The 22,601-nt window shown below is 39.2% G+C and overlaps 1 protein-coding gene across 1 annotated transcript in view; it reads right to left on the bottom strand.

The window, feature by feature from the left end:
- RFX6 (regulatory factor X6) overlaps positions 1 to 22,601 on the bottom strand; it is a 114,067-nt gene that overhangs the window by 56,193 nt on the left and 35,273 nt on the right. Inside the window, exons 5-12 of the mRNA XM_040428912.1 lie at positions 21,002 to 21,079; positions 20,661 to 20,688; positions 11,571 to 11,678; positions 9,884 to 9,961; positions 9,665 to 9,778; positions 9,536 to 9,585; positions 6,467 to 6,626; positions 3,355 to 3,499 (exon numbers count right to left, since the gene is read on the bottom strand). Coding sequence (XP_040284846.1) covers positions 3,355 to 3,499; positions 6,467 to 6,626; positions 9,536 to 9,585; positions 9,665 to 9,778; positions 9,884 to 9,961; positions 11,571 to 11,678; positions 20,661 to 20,688; positions 21,002 to 21,079 — 761 coding nt within the window. The remainder of the gene's footprint in view (positions 1 to 3,354; positions 3,500 to 6,466; positions 6,627 to 9,535; positions 9,586 to 9,664; positions 9,779 to 9,883; positions 9,962 to 11,570; positions 11,679 to 20,660; positions 20,689 to 21,001; positions 21,080 to 22,601) is intronic.

Raw genomic sequence — 22,601 nt, 5'->3', positions numbered from 1 at the left:
GCTGTGGTATCGCAGCAGTACGGCACACAACTGCTGCACAATACAAACTACTATAATATATTCTGTTAGAAAGTATATTCTAAGTATATCACACCCCTCAGTATATCACACCTATCAATAGCACACCTATAACAGTCCTTAAAAGGACTTTTGTGGCCCTCTTAGCTAGCGTTTGGTGTCCCTAACAGTCTGCCCTGCTCCACAAAGCAACCTTTCCCTACACTGGCAAAACACAGAATGTAAAATGGCTGCCAGATCGGGTTCTGTTATAGGGTGGCGGTGTGTCCATGTGCTGAAATGTCTCAATTGGCTGTCATTTCCCACCTGATGTGTGTGTCATGGGTCAAAGTTGGGCTCAATGCAAAATAATATGGCGCCGGCGGACATCGCCATATGTTTGCATGTTCGGCGAATCGCAAACACGCAAAGTTCGCCGCAAAACGACCGCCAGGCCATCTTTAGTAGCAGCTAGAAACATGCAACATGCAAACTGGTCTTGTTTGAAAGCTGACATTCCAGGCTTTCATACAAGACCAAAATCACAGCTAAAATCCAAGGAACAGAGGAGAAATCACTGTTAGAAATCGAGTCAGGAATAATCACTGGTAAAACTTACTTTTACTTTCACTTTCAGCTGCATTCACAGCATCCTGATTTCTAACAGTGATATCTTCTCTGCTACTGAGCAGATTGCTGTCATTGGTATTGTCTGAAAGCTTGGAATGTCAGCTTTCATACCATACAAAGTCCATATCTCTAGCTGGCACTAAACCAGAGATGTGAGCAGCTAAAGCAGTCTCCCCTGACCCCCCCCCCCCCCCCCCCCCCGTCAGTCTGGAAGATTAGGGAGAGCAGTTACAGAGCTGACAGGAGAAGAAATTTTTTTTAAAAGATATATAGAAATATGACATCATCATCACTGTACAACCCACATAATAAAATTATATTAATAGCTACCACACAGTGAACGCCATTAAAAAATTCCACAAAATAATGTAAAAATTACTGTTTTATTTATCTTTCCTCTAAAAATAAAATAATAAAAGTTAATCATTACACTATGTATGCCCCAAAATGGTTCCTAAAAGACCTACAACTAATCCCGCAAATTAAAAAAAATATATAGAAGAAAAAATGTATAAGTTATGGCTGCTAGAACACAAAGGGGTAAAATATTATTGGTCCTTAAGGCTAAAATTAATGATGTCACAAAGGGGTTAAAAATTTAACAGTGACCCCTGAGTTGTGCGCCAACAAGATTTACTGCAGACATACATTAAAAATCTACAATAAAAAAGTGACATGTTTGGGAGGGTTTTTCCAATTTTAACGGGACTGTTTAGAGGTTAAAGGGATATTCTGGTTAGAGAAAGTTGGATTAGTGGGGGGTGAGGGCATTCTAGAAGGGCATTACTATTGGCGGGAGTACTATTACTATGGGGGACAATATTATTTCTTCAGGATAGTATTTTGGGGTATTTGGGAGCACAGCAAGCAGCAGGATAACACTGTTGGGACTCCAGGTTGGGGGATGATGATAGAATTGAGGAAGCTAAGATGTCTGCAGAGACGGCTGAGAGAAGATGTCTGGACCGAATGGAGAAGATGATGAGAGAGAAGATCTACATCGGAGAAGATGTCACCTGGGAGGCCCTGGAGGTGACAGGTATGTGCTGATGTATAGCAAATACAGTACAATGCGGTGTGTGCAGAGGGTCGACTTAGAGAATTAGGCCATATTCATTGGGGCTTAGGCCCCAGATATTTTGAGACCCTAGCAACGCCCCTGATGTAGTGAGTGTATGTAGTAAGTGCATATGTCTGCGTGCCATTATTTCTATAATTTTATGATGATATTTTTACTAAATAAAAGTGATAGGAAGACACATTCTCAACACAAATGAAAGTGGCAGGCAAATTAAAGAGGTTGTCCCACGAATAATATTCTATAGTTTTTGAACCAGCACTTGGATCTGAATACTTTTGTAATTGCATGTAATTAAAAATGTATTTTAGCTATTAAGTTATTCAATGAAATCTAGCTGTATAGCGCCCCCTGCTGTTTGTTCGTTTTCTAGTTTCTTTGTCCTGCTCACTGAGACGGAAGCATATGCTCAGTGCCATACTTCAACCGCTTCTAGCTGCAGAACAATTGGAGCAATAAATAGTGAGATCTCTGGATCCATGTGGTTCTAGGATTGTTAGAAAGAGGTTGTCATGTACTAGACTATGTATGGTTTTCATTTTTTACATTAATCATGGGATAACCCCTTTAAAGGGATTATGTCATCAGAAAATTACCTATTGTTTAAGTCAAGTATTTATGCTAAATATAACTTGTTTTAACTGACAGAAAAAATATAGATAACACATTCCTTTCAAAATTGGATTTTCAGTCTCAGTGCCTTGGACAGCATGAGTAGCAAATATAGCCCTGGGAGTGTAATGAGAATATGAGATCACACAGTAGTGGTATCAGTGCCTAGAAAATTGGAAATCATGAAAAAACAGAAAAGGAATGTAGCTGGGCTAGTTCATGAGAGGCAGGTAGGGCAGCAGCATACTGAATTTACAGAACTCAAATTTTGCATGTATTACTAAGAAGGGGAATTCACCCAGCCAAGATTGCAACTTTTCCTGAAAACGAATTACCTAAGTAATATAGATTGTAGCTTAAAATGTTTTGCATCTTTTTTCAACTTAAGGTAACCACTAGCCAGGTGTCGGATCTGGTCGGTTCTGTCTGTTTCTGCCAAGCTAGTTGTCAAAACAGCAGTTGATTCGGAAAAATGTGAAGAGCCGGGATGCTGACCCAAATGCCCACCTTCAGTTAAAATCCTTTGATGGTAGAAGTGCTACTTTGAACTGTATTGACATTGTCACTATACTGTTTCAGTTGGAACCAGCTGGGCAGCATGATGACTTAGCAGTAAGCCCTAGTGCCATTCAGTGCTGGGGTCCTGGGTTCAAATCTGACTAAAAGCACTGTTTGCATGAACATATTATTAAGGGCTCATTCAGACGGCCGTATTCTGTCTGCAAAAATACTGAATGCTATCCGTTTTTTTGCAGATCCGCAAAAAAACGCATCCGCAAAAAAACTGATAGCATTCAGTATTTTTGTGGACCCATAGACTTCAATGGGGCCATGTCCTGATTTTCACAGACAAGTATAGGACATGTTTCATTTGTTTTGCGGAACCGTGGAATAGAAAATGGCCCCATAGAAGTGAATGGGTCAGCATCTAATCCGCAAAAAAAATTGATCCGCACTTTTGAGGATAGCATACGGCTGTCTGAATAAGCCCTAAGACTTAGAAAACGAATCCACTTATTGAGAAAATATGAACTCACACTCTGTGTAGACGTCAATATCCGAGTCAGCTCCACTACAGCTGCTAAGAAGAGCCTGAGAACCAATACTATACAAGTCTACTTTTTCTATGTCAGACGTCATGGCATTCACTATGTTCTGATCAAACAGAGCAGGTCGAGCAATCTGGAAGTGAAAACATAAAGAATGTTTACTTACATTTTTATTATTTGTGATAAGAAATATTCAACTTCTAGGTTTAGCCATTGCGAACTTGATGAGGGTCGTGGGTGGAATGGAGTTTGTACAGTACCTAATTCCTCATCAAATCTAGCTAAAATTTCATATCCAATGCACAGATTTTAGCCTGTTCCACAGAAAAAAATCGACAAGAACCATGAACATGACCACGTGGATCCTACTCAGAAAAGTCATACGATAGATCAGTTCTACACAGATCAGTCCTATTGAATCCTCCTGCAGATCTGCTAGAACATCTGAGGCCCAAATCTGTGGCAGAAATCTGAGTTTCACTGTTGGATTTGTGATGCAGATCCTCTTTTAGATAGATATTGGACTTGACATAGGTCAATCATGGACTTGTAAATTTAACCTTATTCTTACTTTAAAAACTAATAATTTTTTTTTTTTATTATATAAGGAGAAACTGAAAAACCTAGTCATTAATTCTGAGTGTTTTTTCCTACAATATAGTAGTGTCTGTTCTGGATATTGTAGCATTGCCCCATTCACTTTATCGACACAATGCTGCAATATCCAGCAGAGCCGCTATTCGATGTACTGTGCTATGCATACTGAGCACTGTAAACAATAAAGAGGATGAAACGCTCCCAGTAGCACCATAACATAACCCAATCATACAAACGATGTAAAAAGAAAAAAATACATTACTTGACTTTATTGTATCCAGTCCTGGTTTTATCTGTAAAAACAACCTCAAAAACTGCATCAAACCTGCATACAGTTGCAAGAAAAAGTATGTGAACCCTTTGGAATGACATGGATTTCTGCACAAATTGGTCATAGAATGTGATCTGATCTTCATCTAAGTCACAACAATAGACAATCACAGTCTGCTTAAACTAATAACACACAAAGAATTAAATGTTACCATGTTTTTATTGAACACACCATGTAAACATTCACAGTGCAGGTGGAAAAAGTATGTGAACTCTTGGATTTAATAACTGGTTGAACCTCCTTTGGCAGCAATAACTTCAACCAAATGTTTCCTGTAGTTGCAGATCAGACGTGCACAACGGTCAGGAGTAACTCTTGACCATTCCTCTTTACAGAACTGTTTCAGTTCAGCAATATTCTTGGGATGTTTGGTGTGAATCGCTTTCTTGAGGTCATGCCACAGCATCTCAATCGGGTTGAGGTCAGGACTCTGACTGGGCCAGAAGACGTATTTTCTTCTGTTTAAGCCATTCTGTTGTTGATTTACTTCTATGCTTTGGGTCGTTGTCCTGTTGCAACACCCATCTTCTGTTGAGCTTCAGCTAGTGGACAGGTGGCCTTAAGTTCTCCTGCAAAATGTCTTGATAAACTTGGAAATTCATTTTTCCTTCGATGATAACAATCCGTCCAGGCCCTGACGCAGCAAAGCAGCCCCAAACTATGATGCCTCCACCACCATACTTCACAGTTAGGATGAGGTTTTGATGTTTGTGTGCTGTGCCTCTTTTTCTCCACACATAGGGCCAGATTTATCATTAGCTCAGGTCAGAATAATGGAGTGAAAAAGTCCCAAAAAAAGTCCCAAACGCTAAAACTGCGCACAAATTTGCGACTTTTTTCTGCTCTGCACTATGCTCGCCAGTTTTCTGAAAGTGGGCGTGTTTTCTTATGTAAATGAATCTCTAGACAGATTTACTATTGGGACTATTTAAAAAGTCGCAAAAAAGTCGCAATTTCACTCCAGTGAGGACCATGCTTATCTTATGAGACTTTTTAATAGAACATGCGACTTTTTCATAAAAACGTGCGACTTTTTCGTAAAGATGTGCGACTTTTGTAAAGCTGCTTACTGGCGGATAAACTGCTACCGTCAAACCACATTTATTACAGTCTTAAAGGGCCGATCATAAATCTGACTTGGCTAAAACTGACTTTAGCCATATGTGAAAGTGGAGTGAGCTGTCAGAGTCATGATAAATCTGGCCCATAGTGTTGTGTGTTTCTTCCAAACAACTCAAGTTTGGTTTCATCTGTCCACAGAATATTTTGCCAGTACTGCTGTGGAACATCCAGGTGCTCTTGTGAAAACTGTAAACGTGCAGCAATGTTTCTTTGGGACAGCAGTGGCTTCCTCTGTGGTATTCTCCCATGAAATCCATTCTTGTTTAGTGTTTTACGTATCGTAGATTCGCTAACAGGGATGTTAGCATATGCCAGAGACTTTTGTAAGTCTTTAGCTGACACTCTAGGATTCTTCTTCACCTCATTGAGCAGTCTGCGCTGTGCTCTTGCAGTCATCTTTACAGGACGGCCACTCCTAGGGAGAGTAGCAGCAGTGCTGAACTTTCTCCATTTATAGACAATTTGTCTTACCGTGGACTGATGAACAGCAAAGCTTTTGGAGATACTTTTATACCCTTTCCAGCTTCATGCAAGTCAACAATTCTTAATCGTAGGTCTTCTGATAGCTCTTTTGTGCAAGGCATCATTCACATCAGGCAATGCTTCTTGTGAAAAACAAACCCAGAACTGGTGTGTGTTTTTTATAGGGCAGGGCAGCTGTAACCAACACCTCCAATCTCATCTCATTGATTGGACTCCAGTTGGCTGACACTTCACTTCATTTAGCTCTTGGAGATGTCATTACTCTAGGGGTTCACATACTTTTTCCACCTGTGAAGGTTTACATGGTGTGTTCAATAAAACCATGGTAACATTTAATTATTTGTGTGTTATTAGTTTAAGCAGACTGTGATTGTCTATTGTTGTGACTTAGATGAAGATCAGATAACATTTTATGACCAATTTGTGCAGAAATTCATATCATTCCAAAGAGTTCACATACTTTTTCTTGCAACTGTATTTGATTCTAGACTTTGCACTGGTCTCACTTTATTTTTATGGATACGATAAACCTAACAATGCTTACTTTTTACTGCGACCAAGACTTACTTGAGCTAAATGCAAAAATGAAGTCTGTCTTTTCAAGGATGACACAAATCTTCGGGCAATTGGCAATTTCTTTTCTGAGAGACATTCTGGAAGGTTTTCCAATGATGAAGTGACCCACTGTTCCCAATGTTTAGCAAAGTTTCGTATATCTGCTAGTAAACTAACAAACCAAACTAGATTACAAACACAATGTAGGACACATCAAGGTGTTATAGATCAATATGTGTCCATCTTGTATGTACATGTGTATACTCTATCAACTCTACTATACATCCTCACACTGAAATATATTTTATTCATAACACATGTGAACTGGTAAGTAAATTTGGATGGTATTACATTATCAAGTTCCCCAATAAATGTAAACAGCTTTGAGAAAACTAAGGTTTAACCTCCCTCAGTTTTAGGATTTTATTCATTAAAGGGGTTGATCCATCAACAGCATTTGTGACCTATTCATAGAATAGGTGATAAATGTATGATAGGGGTCCAAACTGTTGAGATCCCAAGTAATGACAAGAATGTTTAAATGTAGCAGTAGTGCACATGCATGATCACTACTCCCTTAACTTTTATCAGACTTAAATAGATAGTCATGTACTGTACTCTACCATCCCATAGATAGTTAATGTAGTGGTGGTCACGCATGTCACTTCATAAGACAGGGGACTGTGGGTTCCCAGTGGTTGGATCTCCAGAAATCATACACTTATTACCTAATAATAAATATTGGTTGTTGGCCAACCTCTTTAACAAATATGTCATCCTCCAATTTCTATAAGCAAATAAAGAATCTCTGGTGACAACACATTCAGAAAGCATGTAGAGAAAATGTACTTTGTTTCATCCTCAGAGTTTTGACTAATTTTTGGTGCAGTTTTTTTTTTTTGTCAGATGTTGTTAAATGTACCCTGAGTGTGGGTGGTCATGGGTGGTACTGTGTCACACGACTAAGACCACAAGGCAAAACCACATGTGGTTTAAAGTAATTTGCTGGTGTTTTACAGCAAGTGCAGATGAAGCACATGGTTTAAATGTGCTTCTTTATTACTTGACATGAAACACTAACAATTTGTAGTAAACTGTATGCAGTCTAGATATGTGCCACGCTATTGCCTTATAAATGCATTGTGATAACCCAGCTTATACATTTTGTGCTTTGAATTACTAACAACTGGCTGCTATTTGCTCTTTTAGTGATAGTAGAAGTATTATGGGTGTGCTACTTCTACATACTGAAATTGCTATGTTTTGTTGTTAAATTCAAATATTTAGAGAGGGCTCACTTACTAATCAAGAACGGTATGGGTGCTCCTATCAGGAAGGATTCACCCAATCCTCTAAAAGTAATTAAAAAGGTATAAAGTAGTAGGGCACACCACCACTTGGTTCCACAAGGAGAGTTAACAATATTTTATTTATTCGTTGTGACATATAATATTTATTCAAACATACTAAAATACATGGCTAAAAATATCATATATAAAACATCCAAAATACAATAGTATAATTTAGCATAATTTACTGGAATTTGGTGTTTTTCTGTATTTGAACAGATTTTATGCAAGCATGCAGTCTCTCCAAAGGGGTTTAATTAGCCCAATTGATGTCCCAATAGATAGTATTTGGGTGTTGGTGGTCGATCTAATAATCAGATACAGTTTTTTAAGCAATCACTTGTATCCTTTATAAGTTCGTCTCCACTTCACATTTCACATAATCGATTTAGTACCTCTATAATGTCGCTGCCTATTTGCAGAAATAAATAGGGATGATTTTACTCACTGTTTTGAATGGTGACGGTTTTGTTATATCACTTGTGGCGTCCCACGTGTAGTGAAGATCTTTATAGGCTGCGGTACAGTGCGGTTTGAATTGCCGTGAGGGTGGTGAAGATTTCGGGATCCTCAGTGTTCGTATATAGCCGTGCTGTCTTGAAAGTCACCTGGTAGTAGATTCCTTCTGCGCTGTTTGTTTGTATTACACAGGGTTAGTTCTCAACAGGGAAGAAAATTTCAGCAAAGGAAGACAGATATCCAGCTTTTCCTTGAAAACGAATATTCACCGATCCCTTTCTTTAAGCGCTTATATTTCTTCGGTTCTGTACTGTCATCTCATGGGATTGATTATCGCGGCAATTCAAACCGCACTGTACCGCAGCCTATAAATATCTTCACTACACGTGGGACGCCACAAGTGATATAACAAAACCGGCACCATTCAAAACAGTGAGTAAAATCATCCCGGTTTATTTCTGCAAATAGGCAGCGACATTATAGCGGTACTAAATCGATTATGTCAAGTGGAGACAAACTTATACAAGTGATTGCTTAAAAAACTGTATCTGATTATTAGATCAACCACCAACACCCAAATACTATCTATTGGGACATCAATTGGGCTAATTAAACCCTTTGCAGAGACTGCATGCTTGCATAAAATCTGTTCAAATACAGAAAAACACCAAATTCCAGTAAATTATACTAAATTATACTATTGTATTTTGGATGTTTTATATATTTTATAAATTTTAAAGTGATATTTTTAGCCATGTATTTTAGTATGTTTGAATAAATATTATATGTCACAACGAATAAATAAAATATTGTTAACTCTACTTGTGGAACCAAGTGGTGGTGTGCCCTACTACTTTATACATGTTTTGTTGTTAGTTGGATTTTCCATGTTGATTTTTTTTTTTTTCAATATGGGTCAGGGGGGGTTAAAAGTACAAAGGAAACATTATTCAACTCTGCTTACATTGGAATAGCAGTGATAGGGGATCAGTGGAGGTGTATGATGATACCTTAACCCCTTCTGATCTGCATTCTTTAAAAAAAAAAAACTCCCTGGAAAGCACCTTTAAAATTCTTGTTTCTCAGGTTTTAAGGAACTAAATATCATTTGTTCATTTTCAAAGCTATTCTAATATGATCACTAAATGCCCAACATAATAACTGAATTACCTTGGGTGAAATTATGTATAAAGTTACCATTTAACATAATGATAATATAGAAACAAACAAGAGTAGCAAGCATAAAAAAATAAAAAATAAAATAGAATTTCACCTTTCAGGCATTTCCTGCATCGTTGCTGGTATAAGGACATCTGTGAGAACCTAAAACAAATAGAAAAAGATTATTCACATTTTAAAAGTTCCCATGGAGGTTTCTCAAAAAAAGAAATAAAAAGCTTACCTTGTAAAGAATTGAGTCACAAACACAAAATATATCAATGATTACAGGATTTTCAAGCAGGGGAAGCAAATGGTCTGGCATTCCTTGCCAAAAGTGCAATAAAAAGTGTTGGATCTAAGTAGGATACAAACATAAATAGTGTATTTAGGTGTGTCACACGATGAAATTTAAAAAGTATCTACACAGATTAAAAACTAGTTCAATAAAGTTCATTAATACCTCCTCAAAATTCCCATTGATAGCATTATCAAGTACACACTGACAGTGGGTTTTGTACATCATGATGAGAGTGTCCACCTGCAAAAGGAGGGATTAATACAATAATGCAAATCAATCTCCAATTCAATACTTATTATTTAAAATGGTAGCTAGACAAGTGTGCTATAACTTGGCTAAATATTATCAACAATTTTTTTTATGGACAAATAAAAAATCCAAATGAATGATAAAGATTATAAACACAGTAATATATTAGAGATGAACAAATCAACTTTACAGACTCCTAATTTGTCCCAAATTTATTTTGATTCATTTTAGGCAAATCAGATAGAGAGACCCACACATACTACTGCACTGCAAAAGAGACATGCAAGTCAGTTCTCCTTCTAAAAGGACAAGTGGACTGACAATCCCCATTTTATGTCTGAAATGGATAAGAAAACTGAGTGTCTCAAGAGAAAATTGATCTGGTTAGCTGAATGGCCTTTGTTGGGGTACTCTTTCTTGTTAAGGAGACAACCTAGTACGCATGAGGAGCATTGTAGTCCAGCCAATGCTGCCCTGCACTTTAGAGACAAATATATACACATTAGCATATCTACTGGCATCAGATAGGCTTAGTGTTTTTCTTTTTGGAAGAATAGATCATTTGAATGTCTTTCCCAGAAATCCAAAGGTGTAAAAATGAGTTTCATGAAAAAATAACTGATTGAACAGTTTGAGGCTACCACCAGGGAAAAATCTTGCAGTAGCCTGAAACTGTTCAATCAGTACTCTATCCCTCTCTAACAGATCAGAATTTTAAATTCTAAAGAATTAATTTGCTCATCACTACTCCCAAAATACAAAAAGTAAAAGTAGGACAAAAAAGGCCATGGACTGAAATGGTTAGCTTTTTGTTCACCGTTCTAAGTGATAGCATTTAGCTATGTCATCGATTACCAACCAGTAAGACTGTTACTTCCAAGCCCCTTACAAATCTTGTGAATAAAGGAATTGCAGTGCTTGTTAAAGGGGTTCTCCAGGAATTATAAAAAATGGCCGCCTGCAATCTGTCATAGAATGTGAGGAGGACTGGTTGCCACCACTTTCAGAGCTGCCTATAGCATCATGGGGCAGGGACCCACTACACACTACACTCTGGCACTTGCATACACTACATATTGGTGAGCTTTCCTGTCAGGCTGCTCAGCCATGATGGCATATTATAAGCAGGATCACATCAATACCATCTATTGTAGAGCAGTGCAGTGAGGCTTCCCCCTCTAGGCACCTCTGCAAGTGGTGGCAACCATTCCTGCTCAGCTCACATTCTAGGACAGATTGCTAGAGGGCATTTCAAATCATTCCAAGAGAACCCCTTTAAACAGTACAGTTATTTTTTCATTTTTACTGTACAGTGACATTCCAACCATCCCATGTGCAAGGAATTGAGGCATGTCTGTATTTATTCGAATGGGGCTGTGTTGCAGTGTGACACAGAGAAGGTAAAAATGGCAGGAACTTTGATACTATCATTCTCAGGATCACTTGGTGTCCTAGAGGTAGGACTTCCCCCAAATTTTAATGTTATGGTATATCCTATCCATATGCAATAGCATCACAAAATAGTTATACCACATTTCAGTCATTTTGTTATCTAGGAAATCTAAGTTTGGGAAGTTTGGAAGTACAGTGTCAACTTTACCTTTTCTTTAGACAAAGTTCCTTGTAAAACAAGATGTTGGACATTAGGAAATTCTGGAAGAAGGGTTCCAGTCTTCGAATTAAGAGAATATTTTCGAGTGAAGCCACCCTGTAAGTGCCAAAATAATAAAATAATTTGAATATAATTATCATATGCAGTAAAACAAAGGCATTAGTTCCTATATATCCCATACTAGTGCATGTATTAAAAAGTTATTTTGTACTAATTATTCATATATTTTCAATCTGTAAAGATGGAAACAGAGGCCAAACTTTCAATTTAGCCACAATATCAGCAAAGTATGGACCAAGTATACATTTACAGTTGGGTTTACATAACCCTAGCTTAATATTATAAGTTGGGTCTACCTGTGTAAACTGCACTTTTATTGTTATGGAACCAGACTAAAATGGAAAGACATACGAAAGAAATATTAAAGGGGTTTTCCAAGAGTTTTTCACTGATGAGCTATCATCGGTATCTGATCGGTTGGGGTCCGTCACTTGAGACCCCTGCCGATTAGTTGTTTGAGAAGGCAGTAGCAGTAGAGCTGCGGCCTTCTACAGCTTTTCATAGGCCATGTGACACACTGCTTGGTGAGCAGAGAGAAGGCCCCATCGCTTCTAAGAGCGCTAGTGCCTTCTCAAGCAGCTGATTGGCAGGTGTCCCGGGTGTTGGACCCCCACCAATCAGATACTGATGATTTATTCAGAGAATAGGTAATCAGTTAAAAGGTCTTAGAAATCCCATTTAAAATGGATAAGGCTGGCTTCACATAACCGGTCAGAGATTAGTTTTTTTTAAGACAGAAAAAATTACTACATGCAGGACCTTTTTTGCAGTCTCAAAAAAACGGATCTTTAGATGGAAATGGCTGAGGATGACATTGTGACTTGATGGCTCACTCCTCCTCTCAGTCACAGCAGGATGATGTGGAAATCACTTCCAAGCTTAACAAGCCTTGGAGCCAGGGGTCACAGCATTCCTCCTCCTTGCGACCCCAGAGCCTTTCACTTGCATATTATCTGTGTTCACTGACACCTCCTAGTGGGGAGCCTTCTTTTTTTCCTATGGAGAGGCAGCCAAACCTCATGTGCTATGGAAGATATTCAAGATAGTCTCCCTGTTGATGACTTGTGTGATAACAGTCAGTGGTGGGACTGCCAAGACAAAGAGGTTCAGGCACGGGAGGGAAACCCCATGCCTAGCTATGTTGGTGGTGGTAGTAATGGCATTTGTAGCCATGGTAGTGGTGAAAGGGGCAATGACAGCAACAGAGGCAGAAAGGCAAAATACAGAGCAAGGAATTAGAAGGGGGGCCATGACTCACAAAGACATATCACAGTCTGAAAAAAGTGGTGTGGAGGATGAAGATGATGATTGTGTGTTGGATAGTACATGAAAGCTGTATCAGGGTGCTGAGGAGGAGGTAACTTTATAGGAGGAGGGTGGTGGTCACGGGGGCTGCAATTAAGAACAGAGACAACGTACGGCCAGAACCTCCCAAAAAACTGTAGAGCCAGATCTGCTTCTATTGTGGTCAGCTCTGGAACTGGTTATGCCTCTAAGAACGACAAAAGCATTGCCGTGTGCAAGATCTGCAGGATTCAAAAAAGCCGTTGGCATCCAGACACACATGTAGGCAGTAGTATTTTAGCACATGATGCAGCATCACCAGCTACTATGGGAAAATAGAAGTGGCTGCCAGCTGGAAGATACATAACCAGCATTATTTATACTAAATTTTTTTGTTGTCTTGTACTCTCACGTGGTGGAGAACGTAGACCACTCCTTTCGATAGTTGCTGTGCGGCAAGATGCATGCCATGGTGGATCAGCTTGACACCTCCAGGTTTGTGTCAATCTGGTTCCTATTCCAGGCACTTATCCACCTCCTCTACATCCTCCTCTGAGGACATTCTGCTGTCCCAAGTCAGGTAGAGCATTGCTCCCCCTCCCCTGAGAGCAGCCACACAGCTGATCAGTTGTTAAAGTACATCAAGCAGTAAACATCTCACTGGCTGTCTCCCCACCAACTCAAACTGGGCAAGATGGTCAGCGACATTGGCAGAAACATTGTAGCCTCACTGCATTTTGGGGAAATAACACATGCTCCTTGCATTTGCGCACATGATAAATTTAGTTGTGCAACACTATTTGAAAAAGTACAGTGGCTTGCAGGAGACTATCCTTGTATGTCAGCTATTCTTATCTGGCAAGGAACACCCTCCTGGGCTGGTCCAATGATTTTTTTCATGCACCAGATCACCTCAGCATGGTGCAGTGGCAGCTCATTAGAGATGCCTGTCACATACTCAGGCCCTTTCAAAGAGGTAATCAGATTTGTCAGTAGGGATGACTGCAGCATCAACAATGTCTTCCCCTGATATTTATCTCAGAGAAGATGCTTTCAGTGAAATAAGGGATGGCGGAAGAAGAACAGCTTACGCATGTTGCTGTCCGCCCTGTAGTTGTTGGGGACCCATATTGAGAAAGTCCCATGGAGGTGGAAGTGGAGGATAAGGATGGGAGAAACCACTGGAGAATGTGGGGTTGGAGAAAGAGGATTCGCATGTGCAGGAGGACAAAGTTGATGATGACGATGACCCTAGCCATGATGACCAATCATCTCAGTGGGGGGTGGAGCTAGAAATAACTTGGTCCTTGGGCATGCTGGCAAGAATGGCAAATCCTTACCAACTACTGGATAGCATGCTTTTAGACCCTTGCTATCAATGCAAAATGGGGCTGGGAATATTTTCCTGAGGCCAAAGTACTTTATTACCTGGATACATGGTGTATATCGATGAGCAGATACTTGCCACATGTGTGTCTGAAGCCCCTCTCCTCCCCCTGCAGAGTCATCCACCTCCCGCTGTCTCCGCTACCACAAGCAGTAGAAGCCGTAGCAGTCAGCTCAGTATTATCAACATGATGGAGAAACTTTTCCATGTGCAGGTCTAGACTGACGCAAATCGGCAAACAGAAGAGTACTGCTCAACACCCAACTTTGTTAGCAAAGGTGCAGTGACCATCCATCTGCATTGGAGCACCATACGAAGTAGGATTCGCGGAACTGCCGTTTTAGACACACATCTCTTAGCCTCCTGGTTTATTTTCGCAGTGAGCTACTCCACTGTAGTGTGTTGGTTTGTCCTTGTACTCTGTTGTAGCCATCTTTCACATCTCATATCAATGGCGCGTGGTACTCCACAGTTTCTACGACGTTTATTTGGAATGGTGCCATTTGTCCACTCACAATACACTTTCACCACAGCAGCATGCAAAAAGTTTACAAACTGCACAGTTTCAGAAATACTGTCACCCTTGGCTGAAAAGCCAATTATCATTTTCTTTGCAACTCTGATAAATTGTTGTTTTTACCCATGACAACAACTAGGTGTATGTGTGCAGACAGCCTATTGCACACCTTGTATACCCACCAAGCCAGCCCACAACACAACTTTCTTCATGAGCTAATAAGTGTACCATGTACTACCTCCATCCCAATCTGCATTGACACTATATTTTATAGCAGATCAATTGACTGTAAATATTGCATTCTATCTATAATGATAAAAATGCTATTACGTTATTTTATTAGCCATTAAGTGTATTAATGCCTAAGAAAAGCCTCTCAGTAGTAATGGCCCTTTTAATGAATAGGAAATTTTTACATCATTTAGTAAAACTAATGGATTCATTTTGAATGTTTATCTGACATACAGTGAGCATTAGATTTGCTAACTCACAAGCCACCTGGTTATAAGTGTTAATTAACTTAAAGTGCAGGGAGACCTTATCATTCATTACATTGTTTGGTGAATACAGTAAGGGCTCATTTACAGATTTCCTTCCTGCAAGCAGAACTGATCAACAATAAATCAAGTTGATTGGCACTCATTTAGCTCCATTTGCATGGTGCACATTACCACATTTAGTTTAATTCACTGCCACTGAAAAAGACTTGTGGATATTGATGGACAGTAAGCCTAGGCTAATTTCACACCAGCGTTTTTGCTGGATCAGCAAAAACACTTCTGTTCTGATAATACAACCATCTGCATCCGTTATGAACGGATCCGGTTGTATTATCTTTAACATAGCAATGATGGACCCGTCATGAACACCATCGAAAGTCAATCGGGGATGTATCCGTTTTCTATTGTGTCAAAGAAAGCCATACCCCCACAGATCAGCTATTCTGCCATAGCTCTGGCACCTGGAGTCGATGCTAGAACTTCAGTTCTGGCCATTGTGTGTAAAGGACTACTTACTGCCGTGCTGTTACTATTAAAGTGATTGGGAGTAGCACTACACTAACCAACTCTTTGTACTACTGGGATTTATTCTGATTATCAGATTTGGAATCAGGATGGAAATTTTCGTTTTAAATAGGGCAATTGCCAACTACTACCTCCTAGGGGTTTTTGCCTTCCTCTGGATCAAAACAATAGGATTATAGGTTGGACTAGATGGTCCTGTGTCTTTTTTCAACCTCTAGTTATTCAACTATTTTTGCTTGCAAAATGACACCTATAAACTACAGTTCATCTAGCAAAACACAGCTATGCTGATGTAAAAAAAAAAAAAAAGTCATGAGCATTACGCTATAAATTTGGGAAGGCAAAAAATTCCTCTGGTTACCTGGTTACCTGATTTTATGTAATTTTTGCCTCATTTAAAAGAAGGGTGGGAAAGTGGGCATGGTGGGCTAGATCAGTAGATGTATTCCAGATTTCTCAAATGCAACTTTTTAACCCCTTTCGCTTGCCTGGATGTACAAGTACATAACAGGTGCATGAGGAGGGTTGCACAGCTGATAAACACCTGCAGACGCTGGGATTGAAGTTAACTCTGATCCTGGACGTTTAACTTCTCAATAATGACAGCCACATCTGTGTAGTTAGATAGAGGGTGGGCTGAGCAGTTGTCTTGGCAGCCTTGTGAAGTCACTAACCCTGCCATATTTTGACTCCTATTACACCCTGCCTCTAACACAAATATTGCAGTTTATTTTACAAGCAATCAGATAATCAGATCAAGTCCCCTAGAGGCAACAAAATAAAAATATATAAAAAAAGCTTTTTAAAAATATATAAATATAAAAGAATGCATACAAAAAACTTTTCCCCATTTATCATATAAAAATTTTTTAAAAAAATGTATAGGATTGATATTGCAATGTCACCAAAATGTCTAAAATATTAATATATCATGTTATTTATAGTGTTGATCGCGAATATTCTAATCGCAAATTTTTAGCGCGAATATTGGCATTTCGAGAATTCGTGAATATCTAGAATATAGTGCTATATGTTCGTAAACACGAATATTCTAGATTTTTTTTCATCAGAACCCATGATTCCTCACTGCTTCTTGCTTGCGGGCCAATGAGAAGGCTGCAATATCTTTGACTTTAGGAGTAGTGCTGATCGCGAATTTTCGTATTGCAAATTTTTATCGCAAATTTTCGGATTGCCGATTTTTGCAATCAAGAAAATAATGACTGGAAATCACGAATTCTCGAATTTGTGTATATATGACGAATATTCGCCCAAATACTTGCGAAATATCGCAAATTCGAATATTGCCCCTGCCGCTCATCACTGGTTATTTATCTCACATGGTAAATGCCATTAAAAAATTCTAATGTCAGAATTGATGTTTTTTGGTCTCCTCACCTGCTCTCAAAATTATGGAATACAAAATTATCAAGAAATCTTATGTACCCCAAAATGGTATCAATTAAAAGTACTGCTCACCACACAGAAAACAAGCCCTTCATAATCATACTGACCATAGAATAAACCTAAATAAATACCACATACAATGCTGCACTTCTTGTTATAAAAATAAATCATATATTAGAAAACACAAAACCCACAGAATAAAATCATTGTATACAATTACTGAACTGTGTGTGGACTAAATATGAGTCCAACACACATACCTACAGCCACCAGTTTCTAGCCACCATGCAGTATTTCTTTTGGTTTATTCTATGGTCGTGCATTAATACCGTGGTGTGCACTCTGTTCATTGTATTTGGTGTGCCCCCTAAATCTGGTTTCTTTAACTCATACTGACCAAAGAACAATGCCATTATTTTAACTGCATAATGTAAAAATGAAACCCAAAAAACAATGGTGAAACTGGGTTTTTTCATATCCCATCTGACAAATAACTTTTTTTTTTACAGTTTCTCAGTTACAGTACATTATATGGCACATTGAGTGGTGACATTGAGGCAGGGAGAAATGAGAAAAAAAAATAAAACAATAGTCCAGATTTACTTATCTTTTAAGTAGTGTGATCTTATGTTGGATGTTTGGGCTAATTATAGAGAATAAGTGTTCCTATGAATGCTCGTTCCTGATAATTGGCCTCTCTGAAGGAAATAATTGGCAGAAAAATAGGACCTTTAGGCCCATTTCACACGGGCTTTGCGGGAAAATGTGCGGGTGCGTTATGGGAACACCCGCGATTCTTCCGCGCGAGTGCAAAACATTGTAATGCGTTTTGCACTCGCGTGAGAAAAATCGTGCATGTTTGGTACCCAAACCCGAACTTCTTCACAGAAGTTCGGGCTTGGGATCGGTGTTCTGTAGATTGAATTATTTTCCCTTATAACATGGTTATAAGGGAAAATAATAGCATTCTGAATACAGAATGCATAGTAAAACATCGCTGGAGGGGTTAAAAAAAAATAAAAAAATTTTTTAACTCACCTTAGTCCACTTGATCGCGTAGCCCTGCATCTCCTTCTGTCTTCATCTGATCTCTGTGCAGCAACAGGACCTGTGGTGACGTCATTCCAGTCATCACATGATCCATCACCATGGTAAAAGATCATGTGATGGATCATTTGATGACCGAAGTGACGTCACCACAGGTCCTATTGCTGCACAGAGATCAGATGAAGACAGAAGGAGATGCCGGGCTACGCGATCAAGTGGACTAAGGCGAGTTAAATTATTTATTTATTTATTTTAACCCCTCCAGCGATGTTTTACTATGCATTCTGTATTCAGAATGCTATTATTTTCCCTTATAACCATGTTATAAGGGAAAATAATAATGATCGGGTCTCCATCCCGATCGTCTCCTAGCAACCGTGCGTGAAAATCGCACCGCATCCGCACTTGCTTGCGGATGCTTGCGATTTTCACGCAACCCTATTCACTTCTATGGGGCCTGCGTTGCGTGAAAAACGCAGAATATAGAACATGCTGCGATTTTCACGCAACGCACAAGTGATACGTGAAAATCACCGCTCATGTGAACAGCCCCATAGAAATGAATGGGTCGTATTCAGTGCGGGTGCAATGCGTTCAACTCACGCATCGCATCCGCGCGGAATAATCGCCCGTGTGAAAGGGGCCTTAGACAGGCTGTCTAGACCTGCACCAGCTTTAACACAGGGTCTCAGGCTGGGTAATAAATGTGGTGCAAGGGTGGACACTTTTGTCGAGCTGTATACCAACTATTGGTTGGCATTCTCTGAAACTGAATTGTACACTTGAATTGTGGCACTATTTTGGCATAAAAGGGTACATCTTAGGCCATGCCTCTTTCATGAGAAGCCCCACCCCTTCAGATAAGCCCTATCCCTTTCTGAGCAAGTCGGAAAAAGGTGTACAAACCCTAATTGAGCCTAATTTTGCAAAAAAAAAATGCCCAAATTTGCACCACTTTTTAGACAGATTTCAGATGCAAACACATTAGTACAGTCTCCAAAATGTACTTGTTTTTTAATAAAAAAAATTTTGGCCCAAATGTACCAAACAACACGTGAAGTTTGGTAAATTTGCCTTAATTTATGGTAATCCAGACTCACTTCACTTTCCGAAATATAAAATTAGACAAATTTAACAAACAGATATTTTCCACGAAAATATTATACAGTAGTTGTCAGATATGTGAGGGGTCTTTACATACCCATTCATTTTTAATTATCTCTGATTACTGAATAGGAACATTCTTGCTTACTTTCATGTAGTAAAACTACTACAATGTATTAGTATAGTTTAGAGCAATTTTAGTTATAATTCAGAGGACAGAAAACACCTGTTTTATTCAATAGGTCCTTGAAAACCATGGAAAGCACACAGATGTTTTTCACTGATCCATTGCATAGAGGTTAGCAAAAAAATCTTGTAAAATAAAGTTGTCATTTTTGGCTGGATCAGCACATCAAACAAATAAAAAAAAACACTGCAAAACCCAGATCTAGAGATCAGCGAATTCATTTTAAAATTTGGAAATTTAACCTAAAGTTTAGAAAAAGTTCTGATTGTAAGGAATCTGAATATTGTGTGATTTGATTTGGGAAGAATCAAAGATAGACTCATATCTACTCATGCAAGATGGACTGAGTTTTTAGTTTGCAAACCTCATAAATCATATTGAAGTCATACATTTTCTATTTTTATCTACTGAACAAAATAGGGCAGCATGCAAAGTAACACATTCAGACAACTGATCAGGTCATCCTGGTACCCTATGGACTTCTATTCGCAGGGGCGGACTGGGAACTAAAAGTGGCCATGGAAAAAAGTGGCCCCATGTTGCAGGTGGATCCAAATTGACAGAAGACGGGGCATCATAATTAGGTAGGGCCAACATATGTAGGCAGGGACAACAGAAGTAGGCAGGGCCAGCAATACCATAGTGCAGCACAAAATACCACTTCAGCTGAACCAAATACCACAGTGCAGCACAATATATTGCCATCTGTTCCACAGTATTCGACTGTATTACTGTCCTGAGGATGTTGATACAGTTGAATTCAGGAGGTCACCTGCAGCTCCTGGCTGGGTGCGTAAGAAAGAATCAGCTCATTAAGAACCTGGCTGGTGGCCCACTGGGAAATTTCCCTGTAGGGTCTATGGCCAATCTGCCTCTGTCTATATGAAAAGAGGGCTGAAGACACTTTATGAATGCACAAAAAAGTGGAAACTTGAGAGGCACGCAACACTGCTCAATCTTTTCAATGATGATTTAAATGATCCTGATGAAAATAACTGTGGTACTACAACTATTGCTACTACTACTAATAAAATACGTATATACAGGTTCAAAGACTCACCTCACTCTTCAGCTTGCTTCCGGAAAACCTTGTAAAAAAATAAATAAATGTACTCACAGTAATAATAATATAGTACCTATTATAGCATCATCAGAATTACTATAATATTTAAGCACTTGTGTAGCTTGTTATGGACAAATACACCTGTACATGTACTGACATGATATGTAATAATGTTTTTAACCAATTCTTTTTTTTTTAAGAGGCAATAATTTTATAAAAATACTCAGCCTTTAGCAGTATTTTCTATTATTTTGCTGTACTAAGACCATTTTGCTATCAATTGGAGCAGCGAGAAAGCCACAGGTTGGAGACCACTTGTATAAAGTAATAAATACTACCTTGTTAGCCCTTTTCCTGAGTAAACTGAATGATAATAAGCACTGCTTTCCTTTATTCCAATGCCATAATAATGGTACCTATTGTAAAAGACACAAGACATTACTAGTATTAGAGACAAGATAAATTCTTATATACAAAGGAAGAGAAAGGAGCTGATATTAGTGGTGCCAGGGCTGTTAGTACATCCAATAATATATTCAATTGGCTAACTGTAGATATGGTCCAAGATAAGTTAAATAAGGTAAATGTGAGCAAGTCCAGATGGATTACACCTGCAAGTTTTTAAAGATCTCAGTTCAGTCATTGCTGTGCCCTTGTTCATGATTTTTGGAGATTCTCTAGTGACTGGCATAATGCCCAGCGACTGACACAACACAAATGTGGTGCTCATATTCAAAAAGGGTTCTAGGTCTTCTACAGGTAATTATAGACCAGTAAGCAACTTCTGTTGTGTGAAAAATGTTTGAAGGACTCTTAAAGAGGACCTTTCACCTGGAAATCTATAATCTAATTATTATACTACCTTATAGTGTGTCCCCCAGTAATGTCTTGGCAATTCTTTTTTCTAAAGAACCCCCCATTCGTCCGCTGTGGTCACCAGATCTTTTGGCACCTCATATGCTAATGAGGTGACTTGGTTATATTAGGCCTGGACTTGAAGTTCTCCTGGGTGCGGTTATCTTCCAATCAGAGCGCCCCGCTATTAGCCAGGGAAAAGGAGCTGAGGGATGCACTATAAGGTAGTATAATAATTAGACTATAGATATCCAGGTGAAAGGTCCTCTTTAAGGGACTATATACAGGAGTATGTGACTGTTAATATCTTAAAGGGGTTGTCCCAGTTACTTTTTGTTCTTTGTATGTTTCTGACTAAGCAAATGTAAGGGGTTTTCAATTCACTTCCTTTATCTACAGTGGCCCTATTCCCCTAGTTAGCTGAGAGTCACATGACCTGTGATGTCAGCTTCTATCCCTGCTCTGAAGATGTTCCTTGCACAAGCCTGAGGAGCAGGAGGAGCAGGTCTGCCTCTGTGCACAGAAAGTCACTGTAAAGTCTATGCTGGTTGGAGTGATAAGCCACGCCCCCTGCACTGCTTGATCTGCTGGTTGAGCTGTCTTCCCTCCCACTGGATTCTTCAGCAGAGTTGAACCCCTTCTACCATCAGCAGCACAGACTCAGGGCTGGAGGCTATGCCTCAGGTACTGAGCAGCTGCAGGGTTTACTCTTCTCCAGTCACTGAAGAGACAAATGCCGTGCTCAGGATCTTCTGCTTATCAAAGGGGTGTGTCCCTACGTAGTGTGACACTGTCAAAGCTGATTGGATAGAGTGTATGAACACCCCCCCCCCCCAATGGGTAACACCCAGTTGTCAATTTACTCCTAAGATAAATCTAGATGAAATAAAACAGGAAAGACACAATGCTGAGTTCTAAGAAAAGATGTTGCAGAATTGTAATTGCAGGCAGATTACAATTATTTACTAAAACAGACATGTCAGGAGTGGTGACCGCAGGTTATTTTAATGAATGACAGATTGATACAGAGGGAGAAAGGATCCTGCCCATGAGGGTTTGCAGTCTACAAGCTTATAATACATG

Source organism: Bufo bufo, chromosome 4, assembly GCF_905171765.1.
Source record: "Bufo bufo chromosome 4, aBufBuf1.1, whole genome shotgun sequence".
Taxonomy (NCBI): domain Eukaryota; kingdom Metazoa; phylum Chordata; class Amphibia; order Anura; family Bufonidae; genus Bufo; species Bufo bufo.
The sequence above is the reverse complement of the archived record's forward strand: the minus strand, read 5'-3'. Positions and strand labels throughout refer to the sequence as shown.